Below are 12,654 nucleotides of genomic sequence, written 5' to 3'. Positions count from 1 at the left end.
CTGAGAGTTGTTAGTTGTAAGTGAAATGAAAACAGACTACAATGCAGCAAACTACACACCTACTAAAAGGGCTAGAATCTGAAATGAAAGCAGCAATTATGAAATGATGGCCAGGATGCAAAGAGGCAAAACACAATACTGCTGACGGAAGAGCACTTTGAAAAACTACTTGGCAGTCTGTATAAAGTTAAACATGTATTTAGCAAATACTCCAGCAATCTTGATTCCATTATTTACCCATGAGAAATAAAAATGTGTCCACATAAAATTTGTATGCACACAGATTTACTAGTAATGGTCAAAAGCAAAAAAGGTCTACTTGTAAGTGGCAAATGCATATAGGTAATGGAATATTACTCAATAGCAAAAATTCACTGATAAATTTAAGAAGTATTAAAAACATACCAACAGAATCTAGCCACAAAACACAATTCCATTTGTGAACTTCTAGAAAATGCTAAAGTAATAAAAAGTTCAGTGGCTGCCAAGTTATGATGAAAAATACCTGTTCCATGTTATGCCTAAGATGTTCGATATTCAGACAGATAGTGAGGTTAAGCATAACAGCCTAAGTTGTATGGTAATAACAATAAGCTTGTCTTCTGGATGGTTAACAACCTAAGTTTGCAGACCAAAATTAGAGAAAAAGGAGGGCTACAAGGAAAGCCAACATTTTGGCCCTAGCCTTCTAAGGTCAATTAAGACTCAGGACATATGAGAACTTGTACTGTAATGTCATGTAACTCGGTAATGTCCCAAATTTTCTGATCAAGGAGATTATGGGGCCAAAGAGGAAAGTGATCGATGATGTAGAGTATGCCTAAGGAGAGTCACATGGAGAGAAAACATTCTCTCAGGCTTTCACAGAGAGCACAATGGCCAAGCAATGGCCATGACTCATCCACATGGCTGTACTGACAAAGGATCTACAATCTGAGGTACAGGATCTCAGCATAAATCCTGAGGGGATTTCACTGACCTTATCAGACCCAAAAGCTACAACTCTTGTTGCACAGGTCCTGCTTTACCTTGGTCTTAACCATCCAGCAGAAAAGTATAAAAACAAAATATAAGAAGTAAAGCCATGGTGTTATGTTGAGCTGTAGGGGACTCAGGTCAACAATTTCTGACATGGTCAGTCAAGCGGAAGATCCAATACTATTATGGGCTACTGGACTCTTTTAGAATATTTTGCTGAGTTTACACACCTATGATATTCAAATAACGGAACTTAAACAAAAAAAGGGGATAAAGATGAATGTCCATTTTGTATCTGTGTATTCAAAGTGGTTAGGATAGATATATAATTACATTCTCTTAATGAATAGAGGGATCTGATCTAATAGTGTTTGTAAATAGGATATCATGTTCACATCTTGTATAGCAATTAACCACTAGGAAGAATGTATGCAATGTGTTAATTATTGAAACTGTCCTGTCCTACCAATTTGGTTTGAAATAAATAAATAAATAATAAAGGCGAAGGTATTATCTAAAAAGGACCAGGATAATTTTTCTGGGGTTGATAAAAATTTAATTATATAACTAATATATCTGTCAATTTTTTTATCAAACTATGTAACTAAGAAGGTATATGTAAATTATACCATAAAGATAGACGTGCTGATAAACATTTTTGGAAGCTCAGGCAGGAGGATCAGTACTTCAAGCCCTGCCTGGACAACTTTTTAAGACCTTTCAAAACAAAAAAGAACAAAAGGCTAGGGTTCTGTGTGATTGTTCACTCCTATAATTTCAGCACTCAGAAGGTTGAGGCAGGAGGGTTCTTACAAACTGGAGGCAGGTCTAGGCTACACAGTGAGCTTAAGGAAAACCTGGATTGTTTGGCAAGACCTTGCCTCAAAAAAGGGGGAGTGGAAGAAGGGGATACAGATACAATTCAGTTTGAAGGCACTGGGTTCAAGTACATCAAAGCTTAAATCACTAACTCACAAATCTTGGCAGAACATAGTGTTGAAATCCCAATAAAAGTTGCTTGTAAAACATCACCTTTTCCACAAACTTTCTGATTACTTTATCTGAAAGTCCTAAATCCAACTGTAAGTATCACCTGAACCTTCAAGTAGGGACATCTTACACAGAAATATGGATTTTTAGTTTTGTTAAAAAATAACCAGACATACTAACTAGAACCAGAGACATGACCCCAGGGCAATTCAACTTCCAATGGCTCATAATGGGCCACTTAACATAGCGACTTAGAGCAATTTCTTGGCAGCTGTGAGAAAGTGAATTTTGGGACTTGTCTAATTCTACCCAATCTTTTGTTTCTGAATTCCAACAGCTCTTATCTTTTTAAAAAATGACTCACTATACTTTACTACAGTATATTACAGTTCTTTGTACCTTTTTTTTTTTTTGCAGTACCAGGGACTGAACCCTAGACCTTGGGCTTGCTAGGCAGGTGCTTATGCTGCTAAGCTATCTTCCCAGTCCTCTTTTTTATCTTTTAAAAATTCGGGGACGGGGAGATGCCTCAGTGGAATAAACGCTTCCCTGGCAAGTGCAAGGGCCCGAGTTCAATATCCTGTTCCAAGAGGGACATCCAAATAGATCCTAATTTTAGATTGCCCCCACTACTTCACACAATGCCTTTAATAGCTGTTCACAAAATGAACAATGGTTAGAATCTCTAATCAAATTAAAAATTCTACAAAGGAGAAGTAAAGTAAAACTGCCTTTAGGGCAAACAATTTTTTAAAAATTATCTCATTACACAAATGTGAATGTCCCATGTTTATGACCAGTTCTCAAATCAGGTTAAACTTACAACAGTATTAATTATAGTCTTGAAAAATTTTTAAAACAAAAAATCCCTGTAGTAATGAAAAAAATCCAAAACATCTTACAAGGGTAACTTACAAGTTTGACATTCTGGTAATTAATAAAACAGGTGGCAAAAAGGTCTGCTTTTGCAAGGCTGAGTGCCACTGCCCTAGAAATAAACTGTCTTGAGTCCACGGTAGACAATTTACAGAAAGCAAACAATGAAGTTTCCAAATTCCCACCACTGCTGGGATACCAACAGAATCAAGTTAACAAAACACTCTACTGAAGGTGCTTTCTCAGCCTTGAACCACAAGGATCAAAACTTGTACGTTATTTACGTGCTTTAAAATTTATAGTAAAATTAGTAGGATCCCAAAGTGTGCTTTGGCTGCTTGAAAAATTAATGTAATCTTACATCACATTCTCAGCAGCAGCAGCAGACCTGGTCTTGCTACTCAGGTTCAATTCCAGCCCTCTGACTTACACCACAGTTTGAACTGAAAACCAGATAACACCACTACAGTTAACCCATAATGCTCAGGATATCCTGAACCATGCTAGAAAAAAGAAAACAGGCTACTTATGCCAAATAAAAAGGAAACATGAAAGTTAATTTCAAAAATCTAAATGGCCAACAATCTTATAAATTACGATCCAAAAGAAAAAATTACAAGTTATTTTTGAGAAACATTTTTAGTTCAGCATCACTAGAACTATTATTAAGCAACCTTCAGAGGTGATGAATTGTTTTCCTTAAAGAATCTTAAGAGAAAAAGTGGCCATTAAAATTATTCCAGAAAATTTGTGGGTTCCTTATGAGCTGCTGAGTCATATACCACATAAAACATATGTGAGATGTTGTTTTTGTAGATTTAAGCTCAACAGATATAAGCAGTTGGCAAACCTGAGTTTTCAGTAATGGCTGTGACAGCACACATGCCAAAGGCCTGCCACCACTGACACACTTTTCATCTAGTTGCATTTCTCCTACATTGTGTTGATTAACTTTTGCAGGGTCAACAGTTACCCTGACTGGTAACCTTTTCTCCCCGTACCATAGTCCTGACAGGCACCTGGCATGCAGCATTTGCAGAGTATGCATGAACCCCTGGGTTTGATTCCCAGCAGTCCCAACTCTCAGGGCTCAGGTCTTCTAAGCTGAGAACTAAGAAAGAGGCCCCATTAGACAATCTTCAAAAATAGTTTCCAAATAGTGTTGGAGGTTATTTTAAAACCTAATTTTCTTCTTCAAAACTACAATGGAATTACATGGTATTGGTAACTGTGTGTGAATGGGAAAAAATTTAACTTGTTTGGTGCTGCTCAGCTGCCCAATCAGTAAGATAGAGGGGCTGGAAACAAATTTGAGAAGCCGTAACTGTGCCAGTACCCGTAAGAAATTCCCAGGGTTGGGCAGGTAAGGTGTGCCTAGCAAAACTAGAGGCTGTGGCTGGACAATACAATGGGAAAACAGGTGTAGCTTGCGTTGCTGCTCCCACGCAGCTGTCTGCAATGCTGGATCATCACTTACACAATGGAAAGAACACTTCCAATTTCTGGAAATTAATGAAACAGCATTTAAATATAATATGAAACATTGCCCTAACTTGTAAACTATTCTATAGGATCAAAATCAGGAACTTAAATAAATACACCAATACTTCCAAACCACTAGATTTCATTTAGTAACAGGATCTACCCATAATAAAATATAGTGTCTTAACAACCTCAAAGAGCTAACTGGCCCAACTAATACCCATGTCACATGATAAAAAAATTTCCCCAGGTGTATTTAAATTTCAATGACACAGAACAAATTTCCTATATCACGTTAAAAAACTTAAAAGGGGAGAAGAGGGAGTTCAGACATTAACGAGTACAGTATTTGGTCTTTAAATGAAAACAAGTGATTTATTATAGCAACTATAATGGGCCACATCAAACATTTCATTTTTAGTTTTAAAAGGGTTAACTTGCCTATGCTGTTATAGGAAACTGAAGATTAAATTCTCATTTTAACAAACTACAAAATTTGCTTTGTATATTGCATAGAACTTCCAACAATGAGAACTGAGTAAAACTGAGATCTAAAATACAATATTGTAATACAAATTAACACGTTTCAGAGGCCACAGTACTTAAAATGTTTACCTCAGGATAATAAACACCTGACCAAAATGTGGTAACAATAAATTAGCCTCAAGAAAGATATGAGAAACTTTTTTCGTTATTGTCCTCTGGGATCATTATTTCAAAAGATATTATATACTTCACCCTATTAGATCACATACTGATTAAACTAACAAAGCAGTACACTGTGCTCTTAAAAATATCGCTTTAATGACTACTTCATCTAAGGACTCCTTGTAGAAAGATGCTAAAATATTTAATAGTATAATTACAATTAAAAAAAGAAAAAGCCCCACACATGGGAAGAAAAGCAACTGTACTTATAGAAACTAGAATAAAGATACCAAAGGGCTTTGGCCAAAATTAGTATAAATAGACTTTATTGAAGTCAGTGCCTCTGTACTGAGACAGAAGATTGTGTCTACATAAGCACAAGTTGTAACATTTCACAACTTCTAAAAGGAATGTCAACAATTACAACGATCATGCATACCATGGTCGATAATCACATTTTAGAAGCATTTTCAACCATTTCTAAAGAAATGCTTATAACATTGTTATATATAGAACTACTTTCAATAAACTGCAAAACATTGATCGACTTTTCCAGTATGAGCTACAGTGTCAACACAAAAGGGAGGCATAAATGTTTAATTTATGAAATCAGAATGGAATATTTACTGTAAAGAAAAATTAAAAAGCTTTCAAATAAAGGCCATTATTGAACCAACATGAAGAGCACAACTTGAACTTTTGAGTTCATTCATCTTTTAAAGCTGTCCTCTGAATAACTTCAGTTCTAAGCATTGAATTCAGTACTGTGAATATTCCTTGGATTGAAGTTTGGCAATAATGCGGTCCAACTGTCTTTTTGCTTCACACTGTGGGAAATTGCTCATGTCATAGTATTGAGGGGCAATTTTCACCAACCTGTCCAAAAGGGGGAAAAATTACCAAATTAACATTTACCTTAAGTACCAGATCTACTACTATGGTAGGCATTAATCATAAACACACTAATAAAGACAAATCTACAAATCCACATTTGATAAAATCACAAAAGCTAAACTAAAACTTTTACAAACGTCATTCCTTAAGGATTTTCTACTGAATTTATCATACTTTATAAAGAATCTCCCATTGTTTTAAAAACATTTTCTTGTAAATTAACACAATCCATGTAAGACCACACAAGGTCACTGATTTCTTCACTCTCACATGCTACTTTGATTTGCCTCTCTAAGGCTTCTGAAGTTAGCTATATAATTTTCTTCTTAATAAAGCATTCAAAATAAAATGCTAATGTTCTACAAAATTTAAGTGTCAAAAGTCATAAATTGGTATCAGGGAAAAAAACCCTATACAACATTAAGCAAGTGACCCCACCTAAAATAACTGCTTTCAATCCCACTGCTCTTGACTGACACTTCCCTTCATTACATATAGAATGGGTTCTGGCAATAAATAAAAATGACACAGAACACCACAGGGGAGAGAGTAATTGTGCATTAGACTGGTCTAATTAGACTTTCTAAAAATGCTAGCACATTAAGATACAAAAGGTAGTAATTTTTAATGCTTGCACACCAACAAATAATTCTAATACTACAAATAAAACACAAGACACATTTCTGGAACCAGACGACTGCATGGACTTCAGTTAAGCACAGCAGCAAGAAGATGTCTTAGGAGAAATTCTATGCAAATAAAAATCCTGACCAGACCAAAGCCCACTATCTCTTCGCCCAGGAAAGACTAAAAGATAAATCAGGTCGACTCCCCGCGCCTACACACAAATATGTATCTATAGCTCAGGAGAAAACTAAGCTCCCCAATGAGAAGACGTCATGACGCGTAGTAGAGTAAGAGTCTACTCTGAGCAAAATAGTAACTCTGATAACTATCAAAACAAAACCCGGGACCAGGGAGATAGCTCAGTGGAATAAGCGCTTCCCTGGCAAGCGCAAGGGCCTGAGTTCAATCCCTGATTCTGCAAAAATAAAAACAAAACAAAACAAAACAAAAAAAACATGCTTACCATTCTGGCTTGATATCTGTACATGTCCGGATGTAATTCTTTGTTGTTAAAACAAACTCATTATAAAGCACCCATTCAGGCTTGTGGTCAAGAACAGTAGAGGGGTGCAGCTGAACCACCTGGTTGTCTTTCACAGTTAAGTAATGTCCTGTTCGTTCTAAGTGTGCCACCTAAAAACACAGTAATACAATGCATCTGATGTGCTAGTTACAGAAAAAAGCAGATGTTCTCACATTTTGCTTTATATTCTATTTTATCTGTATTCATCACTGCCTGTAAGGCCTTTGAGCCAAGTATGGCTTATACATCTTAATGGGTTTATGTATCTTTAAATGACTGAAGGGGATAAAATAGAAAAACATTTTGTGAAGCATGAAAATCACACAAAATTCAAATTTCAATGTTCCTAAGCTCTATCAGAACACAGGCAAATTTGTTTACGACAGCTGTCAGATTACCTAAGCAAGCAGTTAAAAAGTTGTGATAGGTACTTTAATGGATTCAAAGAGCCTAGTATTTACAATTTGGCCCTTCCTATCTTAGACTGGAATATGTGCTTAGCACCATGTGCCAACTAAGGAGTACAGGAAGAAATACCAGATTCACATCTGAAGTAAAAATTAAGGAAAGCAAAAATGAGTAACCCACCCTCCAAAATAAGCAACAGTAAAAAGTAAAAGTAATTCTTTCCTCTATTTCTTTTAATAATCAACACCTTGATTGGTAACACTCAATATTTAGTTAGCAAACAGAATCAGAAGACAGTCTGCCCTTTCCAATTATAGAACTCCATGCATAAAGAACATGCGTGAATAACAGAAAACAAACTAAAGTTTTTCAATAAATAGTAAGAGGCTGGGGAGATGGCTCAGTAGAATAAGCACTTGCCTGGCAAGTGCACGAGATTGAGTTCAATCCCTGGTTCCGCCAAAAAATAAATAGAAAGAAAACAGTAGGTACCAGGTACTGTAATGTACCTCATTCTATTTAGAACAAATTATCAGTATTTTAATATTAAAATTAAAGAACACTGTCAAATTAAGCATTACATACGCTTTTCTTTTGTATATTTTTATATTTTAGGGAAGGATCCACAGGGTGTTCAGGGTATCACTGCTAGATCGGACTCAGTGATCTGCCTGTTTACAGCCTCCCAAGAGCTGGGATTACAGGCACACACCACCACGGCAGGCCCGGGGATCAAACTCCTGGCTCCTGTATCTGCCTAAGCAGGCTCTTTAATCTGCTAAGCTATTTGGCCAGCCCTCATTATATATTTTTAAAGCCTGGAGAAAAACATCATATTCAACTGTATTATTCATCAAATTCTTATTAATAAAGAAAAAGATCAAGTGGTATAAAAATATTCTTGCTGGTATTTTTTGAAAACAGATACTTCATGGTCTGCTCTTACTTCCTACTCTGGAACTGAAATGTTTGGGTTCACAGGTTCTACACTAAGTAATAGTCCAAAATGGCCCAGAGGTTGGTCATATTTTGCTTAAGCAGACACAGCCATACCCAGAGACAGAAACAGAATAAACCAGCAGAAAACAAAGTAAACAATTAACAAATTAATGCCAACTAGAGTAAGGGATTGTATTTCTGAAAATTTATACCAGAATATTTTCTTGACCTTTCAATGTAATTTTCTGCTTTGTATCATTTAAAACAAATGTTGGCAATATTCCAGTCCGGATAGCTTCCAATATACCACACTTGAACTAAATTATTTTTAATCTTATCCTCAAAAGAGTATTTTTAACTACTGCACTGCCCAAGGACCTTAGTTAGAAGAATGATTACTATTCAGAACTGGAAATAAAATCTATTATGTGAATATCTAAACTTGGAGTACGTCTAAAAAAAATAGTTTTTCTGGATTCATATCAACTAGTTCCTTTTAGAGCTCTGTTAAGACAGTATATCCAATCAGATTCAGGGAGACCTTAATAAATTTTATCAAAATTATTATTTGAAAATAGCCTAAGTATTCAATAAGGCTCCAGAAAAAAAAAAAAAATCTAATTTACATTAATTCATTCAAAGAAACTAGATGGAACATTAAGACCACATTTTGTAGATGCTCTTAGCTCATTTTAAATGGATTCAAGTAATTTTAATAGAAATATCACGTGTTAGAAATCAGATCATGAGAACACCTAATTATATATTCCTGCATTATCCACATACCTGCATAAAATACCCAGTAACCAAAGCTTTTCTTATATTAATATAATAGTCTCTGCTTGTAAAGTCAGTACTTCGACGAGGCAAATTAAATCTGTCCATAATTCTAGATAGCTGCTGGCGCACATTGTCTGCAGACATCAGGGACCTGTAGTTAATGAAGTTGTCATAACACCACTGAACCGACTCATGATCTAAAAAGTTGGAGGAAAGAAAAAAGGAGGACCATGAACCATTTACACAGCAAAATTTTCTAACTAAAAGGAAATTATAAAGAGTAAAGCTAAATAATTTTAAAACATTTACCCACATCATTTTTTTCTACAATGTTATCACCTTTCCTAAAAATACTGAACTATGGTTCAAAATTAGAAACAAGACTAAAGTTTTGGGCTACTGGACACTAAAACAGTGTTTTCTAAATCAACTGTTCTTAGTAAATTGAATTATTTACCCAGTAATATCTACCTGGCTGATTCTAACAGATTAAATAGATATGGGGAGGGCTGGTGAGATGGCTCAGTGGTCTAAAGCACCTACTTAGAACAAGCTTAGCAAAGCACAGGGACCACGGTTCAATCCCCCAGCACCACATGCCAGCCAGCCCCGCCCCCAGGCAGGCTGAGTTGGCCACACACACACACACACACACACACACACAAATAAAAATTAAAAGAAAATTAAATAGATATGGAGGTGGGGGTGGGTGGGGAATTTGGCAAAATCCCCCATCTTGCTCATTTCCAATAAAAAGACATTTACTATAAAATAAAGCTTTCCATGACTTGTGTACTATTCTCCAATGATGCCTGAGCCAGTCCCCTCACCCTAGAGAACTTAAATTTGAGTGACACAAGCATCTCAGCAATTTATAAGCTGTCTAAGATAAAAATGAAGTTTATAAAGACATCTAAAAGCCCTACAAATGTTCAATAGACAAGGCCTATCTCTATGCATGTTCAGTATGGGCATTATTAAAATTATTGATGGGTCCTTGATAATCTTACTGACCCAGTGTTACCTACCTAAAGAGTTCAAATTGTAGCACAGTGAAAACAACTTTATGGTGACACCTTTATGTCTCAAAGACAGGTCACAAAGAAAAACTGCATCATTTACATCATAGATGCTTTGATAAATAAAGCTTGAGGATTATTATAAAAAAAGGTGGGAGAGCTAGGGAGATAGCTTGGTGGTCTAAGCACCTGACTGGCAAGCACAAGGACCCAGGTTCAATACTGGGTATCACATACCATGCTAGCCCCAGAACTCTGGGGCGCCATTCTGGCCACTGAAAACAGACATAGTGGTGCACACCTGCAATCCCAGTGCTGGGGAGGCTGAGACAGAAGGATCACTACGAGTCCAAGCTGCGTAGTGAGACCCTTCATCAAATTAATAAATGATTTAAAAAAATTAAAAGGGAGAAAAGCATTAAAATCATGTTTATCTTTAACATTTTACCAATCTACTAATAATGTAAAAGACTTCCAGAGAAACAAAAGACTTCTACAGAAACAAATGTTAAATCCATATTACAAAATGGATTCCCCTTACACAAATTAAGAGGAGCAAGTAGGGGACAAGAAATACATGTTTCATTTAAACAATATAAACAAATTTCAATGCCCATCACAACATTAAAAATAAACTATAAAACATCCATGGTTAAGTTATACTTCAAAGGTATTTATGCTGATAGCTTGTATCGAGCCAAAAGACAACATATACATTTGTACTTTGGCTCACAAATTTAATTCTTTCTGCAATTCTGGTTGTAACTGAATTGCTTGCTGATACACTCAATGTGTATCGCTTTTTAGGATGGTAAAGTGAAGAAAATTACTGAGTTAAGCTAAGGTGGATACTGTATACCTACCTACCTACGATGTATACAGATTTTATACACATAGAGGTATATTGCAGTGTTAAGAGACATGCTTACAACTCAGTTGTAACCAGAATCATGCAGTTGTGGAAAGAATTAAGTTCAGGAACCAATATAACAATATTAATATCAAAATAAACAATATTAATATTAATAGTTAATATTAACAATATTAATATTAAAATAACCAAAATAATTTAGTAACTAAACATGTTGAAGATGATGATGGGGGGAAAATGTTAAGTACAGCATGGATGGTACTGTTATAATTTGACACACTCCTCCTGACTGTTCTTCTTAAAGACAGAGTAAGGTGTCTGTAGATGCCTAATATTTTCATGTAACATGCTATGTAGAAAAAAAGCATAATTAATAATTTCACCGTCTTATATATCGAATTCTTCTAATTTCAGGTGCTATTTTTACCCATGTTATAGAACAGCTTCAAAATATTACGAATCTTAAATTTTCACTTACAAACACAATTATGAAATTTAAATATAATTCTGTTCTTAGTTTTCAAAAGCTTAAATGACAAATACTTCCTTACATTATTTTTTAAAAATATATTTAGTATAGGGTCTACAGGATCTCACTGTACACATGGGACTTGTAATAACCCTCCTGGTTTTTAATCTCCCAAGCACCGGGATTACAGGCATGTGCCATCACACCCAGTCTCAATCACCCTCAGCAAGCCCCGGGGGCGGGGCTGGCACAGAATGTGGGGGACTGAACCCCAGTAGCAGGTGCTTTAGTCCACTGAGCTATCAGGCAGGCCCTGTTTCCTTAATTAAAAAAAAAAAACCTTTAAGATGTTTTGCACAATGAGGGGGTAAAAAACATTCTGTTCCTTTAAAATCTTGGAGTAATCACTTAAAACAGCACAAAGGACACTCCTGAAACCTGTTCTTTGCTACCAGTTTCTTTTCAAGGTCTCTCCTAATCTTAAAAGCAAGTTTTCAGAGTCTAGTAACAGATCATGTCTCTTGGTCACCCAGTATGAAGCTTGGCATATAACAGGAATAAAAGGGTTCTAGAACTGAACAGGGGTGTTTAATATTATTTATTATAGATATTTGGACATGAGGGATGAAACAAACATTCCAAAGTAAAACCATGCACTAACCTTCAACTAAAAAGAAAACAAAGTTGGAAAATTTCTGAGAAATGCAAACTTTGCATGTTAACATTTACAAATGTGGAAACAATTTCTCCTTAGCAGAAACTGTAAGCTTACAGAACCTATACGGTCACATTTTGGTACAAGGTGTCAATGTATGCCTGGTTATCAGTCTTTGACTATGTATCATGCACTGAGTTAGGCTAAGAATATGTGAGGAAAAAAACAAGCCTTTCAGATTCTGATAAATTCATTTGTCTTTCTTGCCCTATCATTTAATTTTTGCAAATGGTATATTTCAAATTAAGCAGTTAGAAAGAACTTATTACAATACTATCCATCGTCATTGAAAAATAACTAGTAAACATTTTTTCAGGTTGCTAAATACTGAAAAAATGATTTAAAGCTTGAATAGTTCACCATGTGTCTATAGTAAATATGGAATCATTTCATTATTGCTGGGCATTTAGGTAGTTATCAATTTTTAAGTATGGT

General features: G+C 35.5%; 1 protein-coding gene across 1 annotated transcript in view; it reads right to left on the bottom strand.

Moving 5' to 3' along the window:
• Positions 1-5,111: 5,111 nt before the first annotated feature.
• The window catches only part of Dhx15 (DEAH-box helicase 15), a 51,987-nt gene continuing 44,444 nt past the window's right edge, over positions 5,112-12,654 (bottom strand). Inside the window, exons 12-14 of the mRNA XM_004624531.3 lie at positions 9,152-9,342; positions 6,959-7,128; positions 5,112-5,850 (exon numbers count right to left, since the gene is read on the bottom strand). Of these exons, the coding sequence (XP_004624588.1) occupies positions 5,733-5,850; positions 6,959-7,128; positions 9,152-9,342 (479 nt within the window). The 3' untranslated portion in view covers positions 5,112-5,732. The remainder of the gene's footprint in view (positions 5,851-6,958; positions 7,129-9,151; positions 9,343-12,654) is intronic.

The sequence above is a fragment of the Octodon degus genome, unplaced genomic scaffold, assembly GCF_000260255.1.
Source record: "Octodon degus isolate 3935 unplaced genomic scaffold, OctDeg1.0 scaffold00006, whole genome shotgun sequence".
NCBI classification, from domain to species: Eukaryota; Metazoa; Chordata; class Mammalia; order Rodentia; family Octodontidae; genus Octodon; species Octodon degus.
Note: the sequence above shows the minus strand (reverse complement) of the source record. Positions and strands in the feature narration are given on the sequence as shown.